The 27,328-nt window shown below is 35.7% G+C and overlaps 1 protein-coding gene across 1 annotated transcript in view; it reads right to left on the bottom strand.

Moving 5' to 3' along the window:
* Positions 1–27,328, bottom strand: part of KCNH5 (potassium voltage-gated channel subfamily H member 5) — a 334,448-nt gene that overhangs the window by 62,321 nt on the left and 244,799 nt on the right. Inside the window, exons 9-10 of the mRNA XM_082450353.1 lie at positions 22,411–22,663; positions 6,861–7,057 (exon numbers count right to left, since the gene is read on the bottom strand). Coding sequence (XP_082306479.1) covers positions 6,861–7,057; positions 22,411–22,663 — 450 coding nt within the window. The remainder of the gene's footprint in view (positions 1–6,860; positions 7,058–22,410; positions 22,664–27,328) is intronic.

The raw sequence follows: 27,328 nt of genomic DNA, 5'->3' as shown, positions 1-27,328 counted from the left end.
TGATTCACGTTTCATTCATTCAATTAGCAGGCACTACAGGCACTCTTCTGGTCATCGGCAATAAAGAGGTTACAGAAAATACCTACTTTATGAAGCTTATTGTTCTGTTGAAAAAACAAAAATGTAAACAGGAAACCAAAGTACCGCAATCAATGCTGTGAGAAAAGTAAGTGTAGATACTATAGAATACTTGAGTTTTATGGAGACCATATATCTTTTGTTTCAACTGTGGACAATGTTTTTACAAGCGTCTTTTTCATGGGATAAAAAACATGGATTTGTGGAATGAATGTGCTCCCATATTTTGTTTAGCTGATATGAGGGGGGTGGTGCGGGAGAAGAAGGTACTGAATTTGGAACTCCCATTATCACATTCCTGGACTATTTCTTCAAAGATGCCAGTAATGACCATTGAAATACATGTAGTTTGCACCACGTATACACCAAGCAAATACTTTAGGCCTATTTGATATCCAATTTCAGTATGTTTTCCATCCACAGAAGGTAATTGCTGTAGAGATGCTTCATTGCTCACAGAAAAAAAGACATTCTGTACCACTGGATTTCCCATGATAAGAATGCTTTCGGGAAAGAAAAACCATTGCTTAGTTCTGAGCCTGTGCTAATTCAAGAGTGAGTCTAAACCGCTATTTCTTACCACTGGAACATTAAAATATAAGATTGGTACTACATTCATCCATAAAGTTGCCAGCTGGCTTCAGCTGCACTCTACTTAAAAACAGTGCCACCTGTGGAAAAGGACTCTGGCTCTACGGGGTGAAAAGAATGCTACAGGTACCTCTATTTCTGATTTTCCAATTTAGAATTGGTATTGGTCATTCTTGGAAATTTTTCTAAGTTTAAACGGGAATCTTAAATCACTGTAGGAGTGCAAGAATATTTTGCAAGTATTGATAATTATGCATTGCCTAGAAGTTACAAAAATCAATGCTGAATACTGATACTGCAGCACTTCCCCAGTAATACAGACCTATATCAGCCGTAACTGTTGATTTTAGAATATTTCTAAAAATGACTCCTTCACGTTCAATTTTTAAAAAACAGGGTTGTTATGGACTGAATTTTTGTTTCCCACCTGCCCTCCCAATTCATATATTGAAACCCTAACCCCTAGTGTGGCTGTACTTAAAGGTGGGGCCCCTAAGGAAGCAATCAAGGTTAAATGAAGTCATAAGAATAGGTCCCTGATCCAGTGGCATCCTTATACAGTAAAAAGAGACACCAGAGAGTTCACACTCTCTTCCCCACACACATGCCCGGAGAAAAGGCCATGTGAGAATACAAGAAGCCAGCCGTCTGCAACCCAAGGAGAGAGTTCTCACCAGACACCAACGCTGCCAGCACCTTGATCTTGGACGTACAGCCTCCAGACTGTGAGAAAATAAATTTCTGTTTAACCACCCAGACCGTGTTAGTTTGTTATTGCTGTCTGAGCAGACTAATACAAGGGTTAAATGAATACTGTTGAGGTGCTCCAGATTATCCTGTGTCTTGACTTAAGGGATTCAGAAATGTATGGTAAAAAGGAGTATCAACCAGGAGCAAGATGAGTCTCTGAGGCAACAGTGGAGACATTTCTCTGAGACTACAACTAAAGGGTAAGCATCAGTTTGGCATCATTTTGGATCAATGTCCAATGGGCTCCACTCCATAAACACGCCTCCAAGTGTCCTCTCTCTAATTCCTTCAGCAATGAGTTGTGACAACACTCATGAGATGTTGCCACGAAGGATGCTCATTAAGGACTCAGTGTCCAGTGGTTTTATTGGAGTTTAGTCACACAGGTATCCTGTCTGGCACATACTAAAATGCCACAGTCCTTGAAGGAAAGTAAATGTTTAGCATAAGCCACACCATTTGGATAAGTCGCAGGTACTGTGAGCCACGCTTATTAGAGTTGTGGGAACTCTCTTGAAGTTCAAGTTCTCAGATGCCAGCCAAGGGCCCACTTTGTAAGCAGTTCTTTCAAAGTCCAGCAGTCAGGCTTGTTCCATTGACTCTTTTTACACAATGGTAAAGATCATTGTGTAACAGGAGGCAGAATGAGCAGAAGTGCAGCGATTACGTTTAATGTCTGATTAGAATTCTTTAAGATTTACATATCACCTGTGCTGGTTGTGCTGTGTGCCTTCTCAAGACCTGTCCCTGAGGGCTGGTCCTCAAGTTAATAAATACCATTTAGTCATTCCAGGAAATGGTATCCTGAATAGGTAAAATAAATAAATCATAAATAAAATCAGCAATTGAGTCAACCTTCCTCTGTTGCTCTCCTATGCCTTTTCTGAATATGTTTAAACGTATTGGAAACTATAGAACGGTCTTATTATTGAAAAACATATACCAACCAGTCCTTTTGCTCAACTTAGTCTAGTTTCTGACTCTCATATGGGGGATCTTAATCTCCAGCAGTCTGGTAAAGCCTGTGGAATAGGCCTCATTCCAGAAGAGCTGCTTTAAATGCACAAAATAAAATACATAGTGTTGCAAAGGAAACATACTGTATTGAAATTCGGTTACCAAATTTTAAAACTAATTCGCAAAATAGTAATCTATGTGCTTTTTTATTAACACAGTAACATTATTATCACAGCAGGTCTAATAACTATCATAATTATTAAGTACTGATGAGTGCAAACAACATTTTAGGATGTCTTCAACAAAAACAATATGCTATGAAAATATCTGTAATGTCTTTTGGTACTTCTAATAACACTGTAGTTTGTTATCAACTTTCATAATTGAAAAGAAGGCTAAATTTCACTTAGAAATGAAAGAAAATAATGATATAATAATTTTTCTCATCCAAATTTACAGGATGCAGGTAAAAATTTCAGGCTTCTAGTATCATGAGATCAGGGGTTCTTTAAATCATTCCATTCAGTTCACAAACAGTTGACCAAGGGCAAGCAGATCTGTTTTGTTTGACTATAGTGTTTTCAAAGACAAGGTAAATTAGTTACCAAACTAATGTGATTTCACATAAAAATTCATACTTCTGGCTTCTCTGAAAAAAAATATGCAGACCAAGCAACAGTGGGCTGGTATTCCAAGGCAATGTACAAGCAGACTGAGTAGCAGCTGCCCTTCTACATATGGTGTGAACTTTCCAGTCTTTGTAGCCACATAGCCTTGCCTTACTCACGTGTGTTATCTACCTGGCTCCTGTAGTCACCTCTTTTTTTGTTTTGTTTGTTTGGATTTTGTTTTTGTGTGCAACCACCTCTTAGATATGGCATTTTCCATTTCATCATGACCCCCTCTTGCTGGGTGGCAATTAGTAGAGATTTGCTTTCTAACAAAGGGGAAGAATTCTGTTTGCATACCTACTGTCATCCACATCTAACTTCCAATCCTCTACTCTCAGCTACTGACACACTAAGGCCCATAAGAAGCCACCTGTGTTAGTAAAGTTTCACTGAAGCACAACTATCCCCTTTTATTTATATATTATCTTTGGCTGCTGCTATGGACTGAATTGTGTTCCCCTAAAATCGATATGTTGAAGCCCTAATCCCCCAGTAGGATGATATTTGAAGAAAGAGTCCTGGGGAGATAATTAGGTTTAGATGAGGCCATGAGGGTCCTCATGATAAAATTAGTGCCTTTGTAAGAAGAGACCCTGGAGAAATTGCTTCCTCTCTCTATCTCTCTCCACCATATGAGGGCACAGCAAGAAGGCAGACATTGCCAAACCAGAAATAAAAGAGCCCTTACTGGGGAACCGAACTGAACAGCGCCTTGATCCTGGACTTCGCAACCTCCAGAACTGTGAGAAATAAATTCTTGTTGGTGAAGCCACCCAATCCATGGTGTTTTGTAATGGCAGCCCAAGTTAAGACAGCTAATATCACGCTACAATAGTGGGGTTGAGTAGTTGAGACAGAAACTATATGGCCCTCAAATTCTAAAATATCTACTATCTGGTCCTTGCCAGAAAAATTTTGCCAACCCCTGCTCTAGGTTTTGGATGAAATTACCAGTTATAGGTCTAGAAATTTTATATAGAGGGACCGAAGGATGGTTAGTGGGAGCTATATTTGCATAACAAACGTCTTATTTCTCCTTAATGGAGATGGAGGCAAGCAGTTAAAGCACTACCAAATTCCTCCCTGCTACAGCCACCGAGAACTACACACTATAGAGCCACTGTATGTGCTTATGTGGCTAGAGCTGTAGTCTATGAAGCCTGAAAACCTGAGTCCCAGATCTGCTCCCCCAACTTGGAGCTAGCCCTTAATTAATGGTTGTGATAGCTAGGAGATATCGATAGCATGCTAAGGACATAGTCTTGATTCTACGATTTACAACCAATGTTCACTGAAAGAATGCTGAAAATAGTAGCAATAAGAACAAAATATTTTTTGTTAATAGCTCAATGGGGGAATGAAGTTAAAGTAACTGAGTGAATGAGAAACTCCATACACTGTTGAGAGTGTGTCTGTAGGGTATTGTTGTAGGGGGAAAATGTCAGCTATTTTGACAAACAAAAGCAACATGGTATAATCGAAAGAATATGCGTTTCAGAATCAGACAGAGATGGACGCAAACCTGTAATTTATTTGGCAACTTGCTGTCTCACTCTCAGCACCTCAACCTCCTCATCCATGAAATGGAGATTATACTGCCTCATCTGTGGGTTGTTGATATTTAATAAGATTAATTATTGTATGCAAAATATGTTGAAGTGCATGGCTATAAAACAGGCTCTCAAAATGGTAGCTATTCTCATGAATCATTTTTTTACAGTTTCTCTTCTTTATGAAAATACTTTTCTTCTGAGACTAAAGTGACACTGATTAGCGATACACCCACATTCAAGTTATTGAGACCATCTATCAATTGCAAAAGGGCAGGAAATATTTTTTAAAAATAAACAAACAAAAAACCTGACACATGTTATAACAAGGAACAAGGGAAGAAGCCATGTGATATAACTAGCACACCGGCACCTACAGAGGCAGGCGCTCCATTCCTGGGCCCCATTAAAAAAACAGCACGAATTTTCTGTCTCTAACACCATCAGAGATAGACACACTGCTATGTGTGCTCAGCTCTTATAACCACCGTGTGTGTGTGTGTGTGTGTGTGTGTGTGTGTGCATGTGTAATGTGCACATGCTCAGATGTATGAAAGAGAAAAAGAGATGATAGAGCTTTGTGATTAGCTCATCTTGAAGAACCAAAATTTATTTGCCACTGGTGAGTTGTCTTAATTATCCCTCTTTGACACCTTGCATTGCAAATATATCAGTCGGTTATTTAATATTAATTTCTTTAGGTCTGAGTTCCCTCATGTGTTTTGAAGGGAAAATAACTGCCCTTTTTTCCCCACAGGAATATTATAAACATCAGATGAGATGATGTGTAGACAACAGTGCTTTGAGGAGCACAGTGACAAATAATATCTGTCCTGAGGACTGTCAGGACAGATCTGAGTTTTGGTAAGCTTGTAGTACGTGGGAAGATTCTAAAACTGGCAAAATGTATATTGGGAAGATTTAATAAGACATACGAGTTTCAAATACCCACCAGGTAGCCTTGTAGAAGAGAAGGTAGAACACAGACCTAAGGAGACGTATTTCTGTGTAATACTAGACAGGACTCCAATTTCCCTAATGAATGAGCAGGTGCCCTGTTTGGTACCCCTCTTCCAGGTTTATCATTACCTTAACTCTCAATTACTTGTACAAATAGATGTTTCACATATTTGCATTTCACGTAATATTCGCACTTGGCTGTCATCTCCTTGAGTGTGGGGACTGTGTATTTAGCCCTCATGCTCTCTATAGCTCTTTACATTTTGTCTTGCAGGTTGTGGATGCTCATTAACTATTTGTTAACAAAATATAAACTGAAACTGCTATTCAAATATAAATCAAGTGTTGTGACACTAGTACGAATATGACTCCTGAAGTCTTATCCTCTCTTAGAACCCTGAGTAGAGAATTACATTGATTTGCTTACTTATGCACATTTCTTTGTTGCTGCAGTATAGATGTTAATTTGTCTCTTGGATTGATTTTTTTCTCCATGTTAACTAGCAGGAAGGTTCTATTTAAGAGGTTAATGGAAGGGAAGGCTTGTTATTTCAAAATACTTCATCATAGACAGGTAATCATCTTAGATGAAATTCCTTAAGTGCTGTTATCCAAACGTCTATTTCACTGTTGGCAATAAAAGAGCCCTCGCCAATGTCCAATGACCTATAAGTCAGAGCTAGGAGATTTCTTTATGCAAATTAAATTTGTGCCACACTCATCAATAAAAAAGAAAACAGCAAGAAGATTAAAATTGCAGCAGCCATGCCAAGTAAAGGATTCCTAAATCTATTTATAGGATATGTCAGTATGGCTAATTATTTTTTGAGATAGTGTGTTTGAAAGAATTAATGGGGAATGAGCTTTATGAATTGACTATTAAATGCAAGGGAGGGTGTAAAGAGAATCAGGAATATAAAGTAGGCAACCAGTTTGATTAACCTTACTAGCTTTAAAATATCCACATAATAAAGTAAGAGACACTGATATTAATTTTACGGCAGTATTATAAACCCCAAGAATTAACTAATTATATTATAGTACAGTTTGTTTCTCCTCAAGTCTGTTTTTCATTTTGCACTTAAATGATAAAGATTCAAATCTTTACCCATGTACTCAGGGTTTTTATCCCCTCTTTAAAAAGTAAACAAAATATAAAGAAAGGGGGAAAAAATCATGTCACTTTACATTGATGGGAATGTGCTACTATGAAATAAAATCACTTTACCACTCTTCAACTAATAGCATATAAGGTATTAACCCTCTAGATGCTAATAAGTGGAAGTGGGTCCAGACAACATACCCGTTTCCTTAGATTGCAAGTAAGAGTGAGATTCCTTGAGAATGAGTTTGCAAAAGCTGTATAAAAGTCCAGGACTTTAAGCAAGGCTTCTCGCTTGATGATGTGGAGGTCACAGTATGTCAGTGCTCGGACATTGGCACAGGCATGAGCAAGGGTGGTTTCCTTCCAGAAGATGTCTCCAAATACATCCCCTTTCCCTGGAAAACAATTAAGATATAGATATTCAAGTATCTACACTTGTTTTTATCCTAGTCACGATTTTTTATTCAGTTTCATATATGGTATTGATCGTCTAGCGTAATTTGGAGTCTAAGTATATAACACCATCTATATACATGTAACAATGTACAACATTTTCATATAATATGTAAAGTAACATCATCTTATATTCAGTTCTTGAAGGAAATCTGGAGTGGCTTGAATAAATGAAATCCAACAGAGAAGCCAAGAACCTCATTTTAACAAATAGTTTCATTATCTTCTGCCACCTTAACGTTTCGCATTCTGATTAGAAGGAGCAAAGGTGACTTCTTAGGTTCATCCCTTCTTCTGCTCCTGCTGGTAGAAATGACAGTAAGAGGCAATATACAAGGATCTCCTGTTACAGCCTTTATAAATCTGGAACTGACTCAACATACGTTAAACATACATTATTCAGCAACTAAGTCTTGTGCTCCAGGCAAACAAAACCTCACCATCACTGATTCCCAAAGGATATCCTTCTCTTTTCACCGAGCCAAACTTTATGCAAGGCCTCAGGGCCAGAGAGAGAGCTCTGGTCCATAATAATAGAGCCGAAGAGGCTAAATTGGGTAAAACATGGAAGCCCAGATTTGCTATGCCATAAACCATTCCATAAAGGGTGCTGTACTGTAGTCAAATGTGGATGTCTTTTTAAAATTCTAGAATTCTAGAACACAGGAATCAACTATTCACTTCAGAGCAACGCCCACTGGTGACCTGAAATCAATAGTTCACCATCCTGAGTCAAGAGTACTTAGTTGCCCAAACAAAGGGAAATGAAGAAGCTTCAGAGATGAAGTGCTGAAAGGTTTTTCTGCTGAGGCAATTCCATAAGTGTCCCTGGTTTCTGAAGTGCTGTCAACTGCGTTCTCTGTTCTTCTGTAGGAAAGGGAAAGTTTTAAAGAGAAAAAGACGGGGACTATTTCTAGGTGAAAAAAAAAAATCTTCCTAGAGCCACGCTACCGAAGATTTATTCTTTCTGCCCTCTAACCACAGAGATGAGTGAATATCTGCTCTCATTATTCAGATTAAAGTCAGAACTGACAGGAAAAAAGAAGAAGAAAGACTACTTGTAACACTTCAGGCCAGTCAGACCACTGGAAAGAAAAGATAGTGTGTAACCAGAGAAATGAGAGAGAGGGGAAGGGAGAGAGAACAAGACAGAGACACAGAGAGAGACAGAGAGAGAGAGGCTGAGGCTGAGTGAGATTACAGATTCTTTGCCCACCCCACACAGGCAGTTTGGAAATCCTTAGAGAACCACGAGGCACTCTGGTATGGAGAGAGAAAACATATATATTATTGAGGAGGTGGTTAAAACTACCATGTGATCAAATGATCAGCATAAAATAACCATAATATATATTTAATAAATCTTGAGCAGTATCATTTGTTACCTGACCCTCGCCAAATTCTTTTTAGTTCATGACACTGATGAACAACTTAAATGTCCGATAGTCATATATTTGTCCAAGGAAGGATAACTAGAGACCTGAGAGCCAAATAAGGTGTCTGAGGTTATACAGCATCAAAGTAACCTAAGGGAGACTTTAACTATAGAAATTTGTAAGATAAACCCTACCTCCACAGAGATGAATTTCAGAAATCCATAAACGGCATTACCTTTAAACTAGTAATTCCAATTATAGGTATTTACTCTAATTGCATTATCAGAAGTACCAAAATTGCTTATAAGGATGTTCACTGAAGTGATATTTATAATAGCCATAAAAGGTAGAAACAAGATAAATGTGAATGAAAAAAAATAAATAAATAAATTATGGAATATTATGCAGCCACTAAATATCATAAATTTTTAAAAGTAACAGAGAAATGTTCACATTACGTAAAATAACAAAAGCAGGATATCAAATCATACATATAGTATTATATCATTTTATACACCCTCTTCTCCCCAGAAACACACACATGTACACACAAAGCGAATGCATCAAATAGTAGGTTTTCTCTCATTACAGGATAATGGATGAGTTTTATTACGTCTTATAATTTACTTGTATTATTTTTTAAACAGAAGAGATCAACAGCTTTTATATTTTCTTAGTCCCCCGTGCTATGGAAATAACAGGGCATTGATCTGCTTCTCGTTCCTTTTCCTCTATTGTCACTGCTACTCTTTCTATCTATACTGGCTTTTACCTTGAAGAGAGAAAAATGATTACATTTCCCTCTGATTCATTTCTGAAACCTTTTCTCAAGTTATCATTTATAATACAAGCTCTGACCCATTTATAAGTACTCATCACTTTTCAACTATTTGATTTTCATGTATAGTAACCACAGTAATAATTACTAGTGCCTTTGACTCAGTAATTTCGCTTCTGGGAATCAGTCAAAAGATTTAGAACAAACACATGTAATATTCACTGGAGTGCTATTAATCATAACTTCAGATTGGCAAAAATAAATAAATAAAATATCCAACGAAAACAGAAATCTATATCTATATATAAATTCATATCGAATTAAATCTAGTTTCAGAAATAACATGCAGAAATGCAAATTTTATAATGTTAAATAAAAAAATAAAGATACAAAGAATGATTATGGTTGTAGCTATAATAAAGTACATAAAAATGAAACTCAAACTCTACGACTAAAAGAATTTTCAATTAGAAGTCTACTATTTCTTAATTTCTTAAAGAAAAATAATCTTGATAGGATCAAAATATATTGTTTTATTATTCCATATTATTCTATATAGTATATTCTATGTTATTATTAATTTGTTGATTGATAATAAATTGTGTTAAAAATCAAAAGGGATACAAGACTAAAAGAAAATGCACATAGCTATTACAGCAATTGGCTTCAAGTGATGTGCTTATTGTTTTCCCTCCTTCTACTTTTTGTCTTCTAAATTTTTCTCTAATGAATCTTTTATTTTAAAATAGCAATTATTTTCACAGATGTTTTTCCTTATACTTTTTAATAAAACAGGTACACAGATCTGCAGAACAGTAAATAGTCATTGATTGATAAGTGCATCATCGATAGGTAAAAAATACTCAATATATACATAAATTTCCCCTTGTCAATAGAGACCATTTTAAATTGTGGAGGTATTCAAATGTCTGTTATATGTTTTATTTTACCTAACTGATGAAATTAAAATTCTCACCATATTTCTATCAAAAATTTTAAATTTAAGTTATTTATCTTTTTTACTATCATGGGGAAATAAAAAGTCTATGAGGCTGAAAAGTAACACAAAAAGTTAACTGACTCAACCAAAGTAAAACTTATCCTCTGATCCTCTCCCTAAAAATATTTAGAGAAGCATAGCGAAATTAATAAATGTGGATTATTCTGCTCCAAACATCAGAACTCACATTACATATAAACACTACTAATTGTTTTATAACATAGAATTTCCATTAGGATACACAATATATCAATTAGACATTACTCAACCATTTCAAACTATTTTGCTTTATCCAGTTTTCTATATCACCTAATAGTCACTCAATTCAACAAACTTTTAAGGCACTTGTGGAAAGACAGTTGTCTTGTAAATCAGTTAATTTATGAGCTGACTAATGTTCTTCTTCAGGAAATATTATGCACATTTACACTGAGTAATGTGCAGGAATCACAGCTGTGAAGACATGGGGTTATGCATGGACTATCTAATAGAGAAGCGCCCTTTTATTTCATCACAAAGATTTTGCACACTTTCAGGACTGGGAAATCCTGTTCATCCTCATAACTATAGAATATTTGATGCTAGTTTTTAGGTCAGTTCCCACTGGGTGCAAGTAGTCTCAGCTAGAAACATTTCAGAGTTTGAGAAAAGTAACCTTCCCCCAAAGCCCTAAAATTAGTAGAAAAGCTCACACTCAACATGAAAGTTGTTGTTTGGTCTATTTATATTTTCTCAGTTCTTTGCATCAAGTCTTATGAAGTATTTTACTTTCAAACCACAGGAAACAGGATTGTAAAACAGAAGTAAATGTTAAAGATTCATAGAGCAGAAAACTGGAAAATTTAAAGACAAAACAGAGACAAAAAGTTACAACATAATTAAAGGAGTAATACATATCATGGTATGCCGGTCCCCTGACGTGCTGGTTTTACAGACAGAGTGTTTTTATTTTAATGTGAAACACATCATTTGGTGAGTTAATGACATACATAAAATGAATTCATAAAAATTATCTCAGTTATTCATGAGTGAGTACAGCTATCTACCATAGCCAACAAATCCCTAAAAATATAGCATTTGAAGTTTACTTAGGTAGTTTCCTGTGAATGTATGTGAGGTTGTACTGATAGCTCTATTTAATGATTCTTCTACAGAATGGACTTAATTCACATTTTTACTTTTATCAGTCAGCCCTTCACTATAACTGATTGTTGTAGTCAGCTCATAAACTTTATTATGAATACATATGAACAAAAATATCCATTTACAAGTGAACAACACTAAGAGTTTTTAAATTATGTGATTTTAAATTGACTTGGACTATTTATGGAGAGCAAATGTCATAAAGTAATATTTTGAAGGACAAGAACAGAAAGAAGATGATGGGCATTAAACTTTAGAAATTATATTGGTGTGTAAGAATAGAATCTTTAAAATATTTAGAATTGGTACCTGCCAATCTTCAGTGATTGATGTCCAAAGTCGTTCTGTTGAAAAATTATAACAGATACACCTTGACACTTTTAGAGAAGCCAATAATTCTTATCTACAAAAAAATCACTGATTTAGCTTATGAATTTTTATTTGCACACACAAAGAATGAGCCAAATAGCTGTTACTAAGTGGGATAGGGAGGGTGGAAGGGAGGCTCAGGAGGGAGGGGATATGAGGATATATGTATGGCTGATTCATTTTGTTGTACAACAGAAACTAACACAGTATTGTGAAGCAATTATACTCCAATAAAGGTCTATTAAAAGAAAAAAGGAGATGTAAAAAAATAGAGAGTATCCTGATAGATAAGTAAGGGATGATGGTAGCTGCCTTTGAGGAGGTAGAAGATATGGTAATTAGCAGGCTGGTAATCCTGAATTTGGCACTATTAGCGTTAAGAACAAATTGGTTACATACAGAAACCCAAACATGTGTCCAAATCAAGAAAGTTAGTAGCATATTATAAAAAACAAGTCCAAGAAAAAAGACTAAACTAAAAAGCAGTTATATCTTGAAATTCTTCTGTTTTCTTTTTCTAAGAAAGCATTTAGAATTGAAGCCTATTATAATGTTCATATTATAACTAAGTCTTGCACACTTCACACCTGTCAAATGGGAGAAATGATGGCTGTCCTCTTCACCCCATTCAATGAATACATCTAGCATCCTAACCCTAGCTCTAATACTACCCTTCAGCTAGAACATGTGCTTTATGCTGTGGAGGGATAGAGACATGCAGGAAATAGAAATCCTGTTCTCAAGAATTTTTAATGTATAATAAGAGAGACATGTCCAAAAAAATGATAAAATAGGAAAGAATAAAATAAGTACTATAGGATCAGGATAGGCAATGCACACAAGAAAAAACATTTGTTTTGAATTTGAGGGTATTTAGTTAAGACCTCACAAGTAAAGTAGTGTTTGGGTTTAATCACAGCGGAGCCTTCAAGAGAAGAGCAGCACTTTTTGTGAAAGAGCAGCATGAGCATGATCTGCCCAGGGGATGATGAACAGTATTAGCCCAATACTGGGAACCTATGGGACACAGAGAGAAGGCCAAGTCTAGAGGGAAAACACAGCACCCAAGAGGGAGAACATTTAATGCCATGCAACAGTCTGCTTCATCCTATTTCAAAGACGAACGACTAAAAGTGTTTCAAGTAAAGAGAGTCAGGGCCTATCCAATGCTTTAATAGCAGAACTAATGACAGTGTGAAGAGTGGCAAAGGAAGTACTGTTACATCACTGTGAGACAGCCATATGAATTTCACAGATTACAAATACATGATTTCACCTCACCTCATAATTCACCTCATCATGAGTTAAGGCAGTGACAACAAGATTAAAGAGGACAGAAAGACACAAAAGATATGATGGCAGAACACAAAACATCCATGATTGGCCTATTGATCTGAGTGAGGTGGAAAGAGTAACACTTAAAATACTCTAGGAAGAAATGTGAACCAAGAATTTCGTATCCAGCAAAACTGATTTTCAAGAATAAAGGACACAAACTATATCACCAATATAAAAGAACTCAGGGAATTTTGCTCCCATGGATTTTTCCTACTATTAGTGAATAATCTTCATACAACCAAAATACCTAGAGAGACACTGACATAGACTAGTGGTAGCACTAACTATACAGTTACTTGTAGAATTAAGACTTAATGAAGGTTAAAAGGGAGAGGGTACAGTATGCAATGGTTATATGCTTCAATAATATAGAGATAGTACAACTACTAAAAATAATGATGGGTGGGGGAGAACGGGACAAGCATATGCAAAAATCTTTTTATGTATTTTCAGTAATCATATTGGTGGTGATGGCATTAGTACTGTTATTCTGAGGTTGTTATATTTGTAATGTGGCATAAAGCAATTGAGCAATTATGCAATATTTTAATTCTATCATCCTCAGCATTCTCAATATGGAAGAAAGTAGTTGAAGATGCAATATAGACACGGATAGATAAAGCCCTATTGTACTCAGTTTTCGTTAAATATATTGTATGAACTCATGAGAAATTTTATTTATATGTGTGTGCATATATACATATATATATATATATATATATATATATACACATACTACACACACACACACAGAGACACAGACACACATACAAATATTTTTCTCCTCATTTTATTTATTAAATGGACCAAGAGACAATGACCAACTCAGTAGCAGTGAATATCTGTAGGACCAAGATTGTGAAATATTTTTCACAAAAACAAATTCAAGCTTCTTGGAGAAATGACTAATGGCTGATTCCAGGTGTGGGACAGAATTATACAAGATGAGGATCTGGTCATACTACATAGCAAAGAAAGACTGCTGTATCAAAAAGACTCAGGAGCCGACTTGAAGAGGCTCTTACTTGCCAAAGATAGGACAATTTGCACTTCAATAATGGTCAAAACTGCAAAGCACTGAAATTCATCATTTGTTTAAATTCATTAGTACATAAGGATATTTTTAAGAAACTATCTAGGTACCCTCAGAATATAAGAAACCAATTAGTTATCTTAAAAGTTGGTAAATAATGGAAAAGTATCAAGCATATATGTGGCCATTCCTATGTGAACTGCATATTGAATAACCAAATAGTAGTTGAGAGGAAGTATCTCTCTATAAAAGCATTCCAACTAACAAACAAAAATATAAAATTAGAACATCTTCATTTTGCAACTCCCAGTGAATTAATGGATCTAGGCATTGAGTATCAACAGTTGTTAACACCATCAAAAAATGCAACTAGATAATCACAAGTCATCTGATGAAAGAACACACCCACCTAGAGTCTTGCAAAGGGATTGAACCTGAGTCTGATCAAGCCTCTGGATCCAGCTGCTAACTGACAGGAAATATAGAGGATGAAGGAACATGTTGAACTACAGTGAGCATGCAATCAGCAGAATCCAGATTGTGGGAACTCTGCAGGACAAAAGGCCCAGGCTCTACAGCAAAGAATTATAAAGAAAAGAAAGGGATGGGGGGGAACTGTAGATTTAAAAATATTTAAAAGATAGATCAAATTTAGAAATAAGCAAATTAAACTTGGTGTTTAGGATGGGTCACACGGTGGGACTTCTCCAGGGGGTCAGGGGTTTAAAAGTTCTGTTTCTTAACTTGTGAAATGGTTACAGGATCTTTGATTATAAAGTTTCATTAGGTTATATGTTTATATTGTGATTTTTCTGAATCTGTTTTTTAGTTTGCAAATTTAAAAATTCAAGTAATTTTGATGTGCATGTACTCACCAATAACACCTCCCCCTCCGTATACCAAAAGGAAGACTGAATTCTCAATGGCATCACGAAGCAAGTAAACCAACACCTACAACTGACTAGCTTTGATCTTCTTAGTGACAAAACGAAACCAACTTATTAAACCTGTAATTAGTTAAGTTTTCAATTCCTTAAAGACAAAAGAATCCTTGATACTTTTTGAGAAAATATGAAATAATGGGCTTGACTAGGGGAAGGCAGGGTAGAGAAGGAGAGTGGGAGCAAGACACTGATATGTAGGTAGATATAAGAAATCTGCAAAAATGAAGATGAAGCTTTCTGTACGTGGATGCCATGACCTCAGGAAAAAAAAAAAGAGCAATGAGAAAAGCAGGCCAAGCATCCCTACTCTGTCCAGAGACTGTCAGCATTTAAGGGAAGAGTAGAGGATTCAGCCTAAGAACTGAGACAAGTCACAAGGCCAGTAGAAACTCAATGAGTGGAGACATAGACTCCACCTCTTCATGGAAGAAACTGCAAAGATTTGTGGCCATTCCTGCAATCCTGGAGCATTCTTAAAAGCTTCATTTCCACTTTAATACCTACCAACTAGATGGACCCTGAACTCTTCCAACACCCAGATGAAAGACCCATAAGCAGAACTTAAGATCCTCATCTTGTGTTCTGAGGGCTCATGAGATTCACACTCTGAGCCAGTTCTCCCCAGTCCTAAACACCTGCCTGGAGTAAACTAGTCACTTGGAGGAGGACCATATTTGTAGATATTTAGTAGCTGATTAACCATCTTATACTTGGGTCATGTTTGGTTTTTTGTAACATACACTGGTGTGGTACTTAGTGTTGTTAGAAAAAAAATTTTTTTTAATAAAAGGAAACAATTTGGTAAAGTTAACATAGGCCCTCCATTTTCTGTCAAGATTAAACCAACTAGTTGTATAATTTCAAAATTCCATTTTAAAATTCCTGTTAAAGAAAGCATCACATTTGTAATGTGGTGGTTAAGAGAATGGACATTGAGTCAGATAAGTCTTGGTTCAAATCCTATACCCACCACTTATTTTCTAGCTGTGACCTAGGGTGAATCACCTGATACTGCAGAGCCTTGGTTTTTTCATCTGTAAGATGATTACAGCAAGTACTTTTTTCACAGAGTAAATTAGAGAATTTGATGTAATAATGCTTATAAGATAATGAGTATTTAACAACTATTGGTATTTAAATCAGACTTTCAAAGGGGTCTGGATTTCATTTCTCAAAAATATACTTTAAATATTTTGATAGGGAATCTTAAAATCAAAACACTACCATAGAGTTTAAATTTTACTTAAGTATAGGCAAGCTCAATTACTAACTACACATATGATTTTTCTTTCCATAAGCCCCTTTTAACTCTTAAATGTTAATTTTCTAATAAAATTAATTCTAATTTGTAGACCTATTCATTCCAGTTGATGGTAAAAGTAATGTCATTTTTAGGAATTAAAGTCAAATCCTCTTCCACAGATATAAAGTTTTTCTACCATGGTCAATGACCAGGGTACAAGTTAGATTCTTTCTTGCTACTGGGAGTTCCTGATGGAGAACAAGGAAGGAGTGTTTTATTAAAGAGTTGTTAGTGGCCTGAGATATTTAACATTTATCTCTTCTTATTCTCCTTGTTCAAACTTCCTGATTAACAGTAGGAAAATATTTTCTCAGTCCATACTAGATTTATGCTAAAGCAAGAGTCTTAGGGAAATGCATTTTACTAAAATCATATAGATGAAAGAGAAACAGAGGGTAGTCAGTATCTCAAGATAAAACATAAAGAAAATGGCAACAGAATACAGCACATTTTTTGTAGGCACCCAGAACTAAAACAATTATAAAAACTGCTTAATGGCAAAACAAAGTGCTGGCTAATTTTGCTCACTGAACCTTTACTGAGAACCTATTTAAGAGGTCTTATCACAGATGAAAGAGAGACAAAAATAAGCAAGACATTTCAAGTACTCACAATGCAGTAGGAGTACAAACAAGTAAAAGATAGACTAAGAACCCTGTGTAGGCATGAAGTAGAAGCCCAGAACAGAGGCGTCTGATCCAGACTAGGGCAAGAAGGGAAAGAGTAAAAGAAGATGAAGAAGCAAGAGACAATTAAAAAGAGGAGAAAAAATGTTCTAAACAAAGGAAGCAGTATATGCAATAGCTTGCCAGTAAGAGAACTTGGTGCTTAGGAAACTTCCCGCAATTCAATATGGTGAAAATAGAGTAGGAATAGGGAATAGCACAAATCAGGCTGGAAAGGAGGGCAAAGACCAAGACCTAAATGGCTTCATAGGCCATGCTAAGAGCTAACATTTTATCCCCAAGGTGCCAAAACGACAATCCTAACAAGGAAACTAACAAGATACTTTATATTTTAGAAAAATTATTGTGGTGGTAGCATAACATAGATTTGGAGGTTGAAGTTGATAACAGATTGAGAGTAGACAGGCTTTTCAGATGGCAGCCACAACCCAGAACCAAAATTTTAAGAGCAGTGGTCATGGGGAGGGACATTAAGGATAGGTTAAAGAGACACCAAGGAGACAAAATGAACAAGACTTGGTTTTGAAGGATAGTAGGGAGAGGGTTTGAAGTTAAGTCTAAACTACCAGATTGTAAAGACCATATTTTATCCAAAAATCTACATGCTGAGGAACTCTAAAGTGTATAATTTAAACCATAGATAAATGTTTTAATCACTACTTAGAAAGTTTAAAGCAAGATAAGCATGCAATTTTTTAAAGCAAATAACTGGTTTGCCTATTATAAAAATGTCTAAATTAACTAAGTTCATCATCATCATAATATGTAAAGCAAACCTACCTGGTTCATAGTACAGCATCTCAAAACACAGAAATGTGGATGCAAAAGAAAATAATTTTCTGGGGCTTGGGGATAGCCCTTTTAAGACTTTAAAGTGTGAAGCACTCGACTGTTAATAACAAGTATATGGGAAGAAATCTTAACCACAACACAAAAGTCACATTTTCACAAATTCTCAAAACAGCAGAATATTATTCTTTCACATCTCAGATTTTTTCTTTTTGGAATAAAAATAAGAAGCAGATTTTGAATTTTGAGAACTATAATTTATGTTTTCTTTGATAATGCACAAATGTTTATAAGAGATGAACTGATTCTAATTAAAATGGAATCTTAACCCAGGTTCTAGAAATTACCCTTTTTATATTATTAAGTTCATTTAATTCTGTCTTTCCCTTCCTCACTTAAGCCCTCTTCCCCCAACTTGATAGGAGCATCTAACCTTCCATCCAAACTCTACATAAACAAGCATAGTTCTCTTGGGAATTTAAAGTTACAATTAAAAGACTTAGATACAGATTGTCTTATATTAATAATTCCAACCATATGATTCTAACAATCAGTGAACACACAAGAGAAAAGACAAAATGTGAATGCAGCAAAACAAATATCTTGGGAGTTGGGTCTAAAGTTAGTGGGGAAATGCCATTTTTATAGTCTCTATAAGGTACAATATACTTTGTCGAGACACTCAAAAGTAACCTGGCTATTTTAGGCATACCAATAACTCTGTTCACATTAAGTAATTATAGGGTAAAAACTAAAAAGCAAAACGATATTAAAGCATATAAAATGTTATGTATGCATCATGAACTTAGTTTGGAATTCTTTGTGTTTCACAAAAAGTGGGACGGTCAAAAGAAAAAAAAGGTGGAGGTGTAAGAACTGAAAGAACTTCACATTAGAAAAAGACATGAACTGCAATTATCTTCCTAGGCCCTATTTAGAAAACAACTTGAAGCCACCTCTCAGTGTTAAAAAAGAAGGTATTTATTGACTACATTTTTTATCTTTCCATTAATTAGTTCTGCTTCAGAACTTATTCATTAAACACCTTAACACTTTTGACACACTAAAGAATTAGGTACCTACCAAGAGGCCGTTTAGAGGCAAGGATCCAAAAGAATGCACTGCACCTGGTTTTTGGATTCAGAGATTTTTAATCAATTTTAAAACGACTTCCGTTTTCTACCTTTCAACTGGCAAATAAATCAGTGTAAGAGAGAGCAAGGCCTATTTATCAGACCAATTTAAAACAAATTCTCATTTTTTTGAGGTATACTGAAATGGGGGAGAGGATGCTGTTTCTGTCTGACCCTTATAAGGGTCATGATTAAAAAGGACACATTTCAATGCTAAAAGACACAATTCAAAATGAAGATATAATATGAATATTTGCGCACCAAATAACACAGCAACAACCACTATAAGGTACAAACTACAGGAGATACAAAGAGACATGGATAAAACACCTTAATAATAAAATACTTTACCATGCCACTCTCAGTTCAAAAATAGATCAAGAGGGAAAAAGAAATAAGTAAAGATACTGAAGACCTAATCAACTTACTCAGTAAGGTAGAAAACCTAAGGCTATATGTCAAATTTCACATGCTGATAATTCTTGCAACTTTTCATTAAGTTTGTAATTAGGCTACCAAAAAATGAGAAGGTAAGAAGAAAAAATAGTAGAAAAGGAATGAACAGTCACAAAGTATCAGAAGTGATGCTGATGAGTTACTATTTTCCCCTCTCCCTTTCCTAAAACATTGTTAAAGCATCTTAAGTGTTCAACAAAAAAACAAAAAACCTTTTTAATTGTAAAAGAAAGTATTTTTGGTTTAGAAAAATCTGAAAACATGTGTCCCCAATGGAAACCACACTGAGAAATCAGACAACGGAGCTGGTGTGACGACTGATCTACAAGTCACGAAGCTGGTTCGTTAAGGAAGGTCCTTCTGTCAGGTTCCAAGCCCCTCAGGTGAAGCACAGGTGGCAGCAGGCACCGGACTTCAGCTGCCTCATGGGTGGAACCTGTAAACCATATGAGCACAAGGGTGTATCTAGACCATGGCAGACACACCACTGCATGTGGTGCAGTCATCTCTCGTGTATGACATCACACTCCATCTTCTGCAGAAACTCACCGTGAGTCCATGCTCCTAGTCCACAGTCTCCTCAGATTGCCTTCCTATAAAGCCACATTAGCGGAAGGTGCAACACCAAGGCAGAGTTCCCAAAGCTTGTCTCCATGACTATCTCGCCACCAATGACCCAAATCACAGACTCCATGAGGACACTGTCTTTGCCCAGCACCATGGCACCTAGGTGACCCTTTGAGCCCATGCCTCCCACCACCCACTTACCTCCTCTTTGGAAGATCACTTATAGATCAAAACTTTTTTTTTTTAAACAAAAACCTTCTGACTGCCTTTTGGCTGAACTAATCTTTGTTAGAGGCCCACACGATAAAGAAAGATTGCCAGAGATGTGTATATATAATTTGACTCATTAAACCAAGAGATGAAAAGTCTCTGAAATCTCAAGATTTTTGAGGAGGATAAACAAAAAGCATGCATTCAAAGAAATAAAATATGACAGATATATGATGAGACTGGGCCAATACCCAGGGGCCCTGTGTTCATTTTTACTGTGTCATTGGGCAAAACCAGCTACCATTTTATTTTAAAATGAAAAGAAAATACATTTTGTCTGTCTCACTGAGCAAATGATTCCAGCTTAGCAGATCCAGCCCAGAGGTACTACACTCAGGGCTTTCTCCATCCATCTTTTTAGAAAAGAATATACCAAGGTGAAGCTATAATGAAGAAAATGGGGCAAAGCAAATGACAATGAGTGCAAAGCCGAGGTAATTTATCATGACGGTACTCACTTTAGTGTAATATATTTTATGTCTGTTCTCCCACCCACCATTGACATGAACATGCAGGAAAAAATACACCTGTTTTGGGCTTGTGTTTTATCCTCTTCTTTAAGCAAACAAGAATGGTTGTAGTGTGTATATACTCCATTTTACCACAAAGGATTGTTCTGGCAAAATGTACACTTTTTAATGAAGGATTATATAACTCCTTTATACTCCAAGAAACAAAGCAGAACAAGCACTAAGCAGCATTAAACACACCCAGAGTTCTGACTCTAAGTACTGTATGCATTTTCCTTGCAAAAAAAAAAATCAAAAATAAAAAGTTTCTAAAAGAAATTTATGCATAAATGTAATATTATTTCTCAACAGTTAAGGAAAGGGTTACAAACAATAGTGTTCAGTCATTTGCAACACTGAATCATTTTCTGTAACCTTTACAAATTTTACTGAACCTATTTTCCTATGAAGAGTCATTGTTTCTCAATTCTCAATTCTGTCTTTTCCAAGTAATTGTGTTTTTTGAAATCAGTCCTTTATTTTGCGGCTGGATTTTGCTTTTGCAGTTTCTAAAATACATCAGTCAGTCTTTACTTATGAGAATAAGTGGCATTCAAGCTATGGTAGGTTGACCTCAGTAGCTAAAAAATCCAATAGTTTAAAAATTGAGCTCATTTTTCATGAGATACAAGCCATGAAAAATGTGATCAAAAGGGAGTTGACATCCTGCAATTCTAACTTATTTTACTTGAAAAAACACAAGAAATGATTCTCCTCTGACCTCAGTATTGCTTCCTTTTTTTATCTATGTGTAATTCATGCTGCAGATATCTGAGCAGAAAATGATCTAAAATATCACTTAGCAATTTTTTTACCAAGATAAAATGTAAAATGGATTACACTGTCTCCAAACATGTAATTTTTAAAAATTTTGTCACTCACATGTTCTGTCACTGCCTTTTTTCATCAGTGCAACTATCTACCAGGTCTCTGAATTTTAGAACAAATTTACTATTAGCTGAATAACTTTCCTGATTCATAAATGTAGATGGACAAAACCAGCTTTAAAAACCTAAGTTTACTTGCATTGTGATTATTCCAATACACTGGGTCAAATTCATTTACCTCCTCATCACTTTCAGCTCACTACTTAGGTCCACTGTGAAGAAGCAGAGAGGTTTAGAGTAAGAAGATCTGTACTCAAGCCCTAACTCATTTACTAACTAGCTGGGCCAGTCACTAAAGTTTTCTGGGCCTCAATTTATACATCTCTAAAAGGAAATGTTGAACTACACGGGTTCTATTGTCCCTCTGAGACTAACACTCAGGTTACTAAACTGACAATCATTTCACAAGCCATTTTCACACTTACGAACATGGAGGTACTGCCACCTTAGGCTGCGATTACCTCCAGTCTAAAAGGCACTGCCCTATGTGGCCAAAGAAAATTTAATCAAACCCTCATGCAGCCCATTAAGCTATGACCAATACTAATGTTCTCTGCTGAAACGGAATTACTAGTTTTCACTGAGATTCATCATCTCATCAGTGACCCAATTTCCAAAGTCACCAAGCAAAGGGAATTTCTCTTAAGAAACCTGAGAAGTAAAATCTCTAAAACTGTTACACGTTTGCTACTATGTTAGGAAAGTTCACAGTACCTAAAATAGCCACCACCTCATCATCCTGGATGACTTCCAAGGATCCTGACACCACAAAGCAGAGGGCATCCACACTTTCTCCAGCGTGGTAAATGAGGTCCCCAGGAGCACAGTGAATAGTTTGAAACTCTACCGCCAAGGCGCGCAGACACCCGTCGCTGGCCAATCGAAAAGCAGGATGCTCATTAAAAACCTTCCGGTTTAGATGAACACAGATATCAGCTCTCATGTCCTTGGGACAGATGGAGAGGACCTGAAGAAAGTGAGAGATGCATAAGTGAGAAGAAAATAGAGAGGGACTATTTCAGAAAAAAAAAAAAAAAAGTAATCTAACATACTTATTGACTATGACACAGTCTGCAAAACAGTGTATTAAGGAAAAAGGTAACAAGACACAGCTCTGCTCTGAAAGATATAAAAATCCAGTGGGATGGGCTGATGAGCATATGGGCTATTATAATACAGCACCATGTACTAAAGCTCTGAGGGGGTATGGATCTCACCATAGAGACAACAGAGTCTTAAAATGGCCAGGAAGTGTCTCAGAAAAATATTTAATATAATGTCATCAAAAAGCCAACTAAGATAGGTCATTAACATTCATTTTATCTAGTTGCTGTTTTAGAATTTTTTCGTAACTAAATCAAAATTCAGGATAATGGACTTTTACTACACATTGGAGGTGGATTCGTATTAACCAGTTATAAGACAACAAAATCAACAGAAGCACCTTTGCAACATGACATGAAATTTGACATGGCTGATATAACTCCACTCTCAATGTGCATTCTTCACTCTGAAATATGTATTTTCATTTTACTAATGAATTCATGCTCAGGGAGTGAAAAGAATATTCACCAGCCTTCTGTAGGGCTTAGTCAACTGGCAATGTCAATGCTGGCAAGGTGGGCACATCATGTTGCATGGCAGCCCTTGCTCATTAGGGCCTTTGACTCCTAAAGACTGCTGAAAGCAACAGCAGAATAAGCTCTAAGTATACTTTAGAAGGGGGAACAAATGGCAGAAACATGCTTAGAGAGGTAGGGGTACAAAGCTTTTATTCCCTGTAGCTTCCAGACAGGGCAATTAAAGACCCAGATTAAAATGGATATTATCCTCGCATTATCATCAGAACATCATCAAGCAAGATATGATTACAGAAGTCAGGACTGCCCAATTTAAAGATGCATGTGCAAACTCACTTAGAATCCTCTCCCAACTCCCTTGGTAAACTATTCCTTATAATCAGAAATGTTTTTCTTTGATAGAATTTGAATCCCTCAAGCTGAAGTCTAAGTTGATTTTTCCTCATTAAGTTATATTGAATAATGTTTTAATACAAAATGGTTTTCTTTCCTGTACTAATTGCATTTTAACCTTTAAAAAATTACCTAAGGCTTGGAATATCCCCTGACTTTCCTTTTATTAGGGGTTCACTATCAATGAAAAGGAAATTTCTGTTTGAAACGAAAAGCTGGTTGCTTCCATGTGTAGAAGACGAGCCCATCATAAATGTAAAGACCGTTCATTAAATGATGATTTCAGCATCCCTCCCCTTAACCTTTCCTAGTACTGTGATACTATCTCACATCACTTAAGCATCTTTGTGGATTTTTTCTTAGTCCTTTGAATTCCTATATGCAGTAGCTATCAGCTCACCTATCTTTCTGAAAGAGTTCTTCTTTAAGGAAAGGAACACTTAACAGGGATATAGAAGCAATTGGCACTTTCCATATCAGTTATTTTCCATAATAATATAAATTTTTTTTTTTACTATATTAACTTTTAGTGACTTCTGACAATATTAGTCATTCAATAAGTGCTTATTGGGCTTCTACTATGGGGCATGCCACTGCATTAAATTCCTGGAACTAGAAGGATAAATAAGATGCTCTTTGCTTTGGGGGAGGTAACCATGAAGTAGGGTAACCATGAAGTAGGGGGATGTAGGCATGTAAAGAGACAATTATATATATACAATGGAATATTACTCAGCCATAAAAAAGAACAAAATGCCATTTGCAGCAACATGGATGGACCTAGAGATTGTCATACTGAGTGAAGTAAGTCAGACAGAGAAAGACAAGCAACATATGATATTGCTTATATGTGGAATCTAAAAATATGGTACAAACGAACCTATTTACAAAACAGAAATCAAGTCACAGATGTAGAAAACAAACTTATGGTTACCAAGGGGGGAAGGCGGGGGGAAGGAGGGATAAATTGGGATATTAGGATTGACATATATACTCTACTATATATAAAATAGATAACTAATAAGAACCTACTGTATAGCACAGGGAACTCTACTCAATACTCTGTAATGACCTATATGGGAAAATAATCTAAAAAGAGTAGATATATGTATATGTAAAACTGATTCACTTTGCTGTACAGCAAAAACTAACACAACACTGTAAAGCAAACTATATTCCAATAAAAATTAATTATAAAAAAAAAAACCAAAAAAAACACTGAGACTAGAGAACCCTTTTTTCTAAAAAATTTTTTTATTGGAGTATAGTTGACTTACAATGTTGTGTTAATTTCAGGTATATAACAAAGTGAATCAGTTATACATACGACTCTTTTTTTTTAGATTCTTTTCCCATATAGGCCATTACAGAGTATTCAGTAGAGTTTCCTGTGCTATATGGTAGGTCCTTATAGAGAACTCTTAATAAAACATAAATATAATCATGTTATCTCACTTTCTTAAATATCTAAAAGCTTGCTTCCCCACCAGATAAACTTAAGTCCTAAGCAAGCATACAAGGCTCTCTATGGTGGGAGCCTCCTCCAGCCACAACCCTTACTACCTTCCTTCAACCCTGCATCCCAGTCACATGATATTTCTCACCTCTCTAAAGTTGCCATGTTTGCTCATGGCTGTTTGCCTTTACACATGCTGTTCCTTTTGACTGGCATACTCCATCATCTCCTTCTCTGTCTAGTCACCTCTGATTCATCCATCAAAAAAAAAAACAGACCACCCCTCACTGTGTCATAAATACAATTTATATACAGCTTTATCATAGAACTTGGTATTGTATAGAAGGGAAAAATGAGAATAAGGGTGTTGTGATCTGTATTTTTAAATAATAGCACACTGTAGTAACATTAAGTTATCACAGAGTTGAAAGGACTTTGTCCTAGAGATTTCAAAATTTTATTTACAGCAATAAAATTATCCTTTACTTTTTTAATGAAATCTTAACCTTATGCCCAATATGTAAAGCAGATACAAGCAGAATTATGCTGGATGAAACTCTGATGGAAAAGCAGACTCCTAGGCAGGGCTCCAGAGGTCACATTCATTCATTTAACTCATAGCTACTGAGCTCTGGTTATATGCTAGTTACCTGCTGGCTACTATGCAGGCCCTCCAGATCCATGAGCTAAAACTCTCATGGTGCCTGACTCCCTGGAGCTTCCAGACAGGAAAAGCTTGAAAAATCACTGCTCCTAGTCCAATGCCCGATTTTACAGAAAACGCAAATGTATATAACATAAAGGTTATGTGATTTGCTCAAGGCCTCTCGATAAATTACCAGCAAAATCCAAAACTGTTGAGTTCCAGCTCTTAAGCCATGCTCCTGAGTGAAGCTCAACCAGCAATAAAATATAACATCTGTCACTTTCTGATGTTTTCTTGTTCTTAGTGTACTACAAAAATCTTTGCAAATTTGTTTCCATTTATAACTAAACCCTTTCATTTTAGCTCCAGTAAATAGAATGCATATAGAATGTGTCAGTAAAGACATGAGGATTCACTGACAAATTATTTATTTATCCATTACTATTTGCCAAAGGGAAGTCATCTTATTTTATATATAAGTTGTAGTGTATATCTTGAAAGGATTGAACTAGATATTAGCATAGAGAGAACATTTGATAAATGTCACTCAGGTAGATTCCTTCCCCCATCACTTTCATCTATTATGGTATTAGTGCTTAGAGAAAGCTTAGAAGAATGAGCTTACATACTTTAATTAGAAACCAAGAAGTTAAATCAAGATTCTCTAAGGAAATGGTTGACTAGAGTCAAAGGAAGAAGGTTTATCCTCTTTTATTCATTCTTGGAACATACTTTAAAATGTATTTTAACACTCATTATACAAAACATGGGAAATCAAAAGACTATAAAGAAGAAAATAAAATTGCTTCATTATTTATACATATTTATATATGTATATAGCATTTTCATAAAACTTGAGTCTCTAAAGTTTTATTTCATGCTATAATCACTCAATGTCATATTATAATCATTTCCCATGCCATGAAATATTGATTTAAAAACAAAATTTGAATCATTGCATAATAATCCCTAATATCATTATAACACAATTCACTTAACCATTGCATTATAACTGGATATTGAGATTTTCAGTTTTCCCTTTCATAAATCAAGTCATAACAAATACCCTGTACCTATATTTGATTGTCTAAGGACAGTATTTTTAGAAGTAAAATTAGTGAGTAATGTATAAAAACATTTTTAAGGCTCTTGCCAAATTGCTTCCCAAACAAGTTATACCAAATTACACTTTGACTGGTAGTATATGAGAGTATCTTACATGATTTTAATAATCTCTCTCTGAAATCTCCCATTTTCATTTGAAAGAGAAACAAATGGCAATTTCACCTGAAACAAAAGAACTGTAGTGACATGAGACAGAGGCTGGAACACTTTAGTCTTAGTGGAGGTGGTTTCCTACCACTACTCCCTAGTTCAGTGACCACAGTTGGACCACTTCTAGTCAATCTACAACAAATTTCTAGTGTGAAAATGGGAATAATTGTATTTTAAGTGCCTGAAGGTAGTGAACTAAACAAGGCTCCCTCTTGAGGTCTCTTACTGCTCTAAAATATTTTACTGTTTATCTATAAAATCCTGTATCAGGAATAATATAGT

This window comes from Balaenoptera physalus (genome assembly GCF_965194825.1).
Source record: "Balaenoptera physalus genome assembly, chromosome: 2".
Taxonomy (NCBI): domain Eukaryota; kingdom Metazoa; phylum Chordata; class Mammalia; order Artiodactyla; family Balaenopteridae; genus Balaenoptera; species Balaenoptera physalus.
This window is presented reverse-complemented; position numbering and strand designations above follow the sequence as displayed.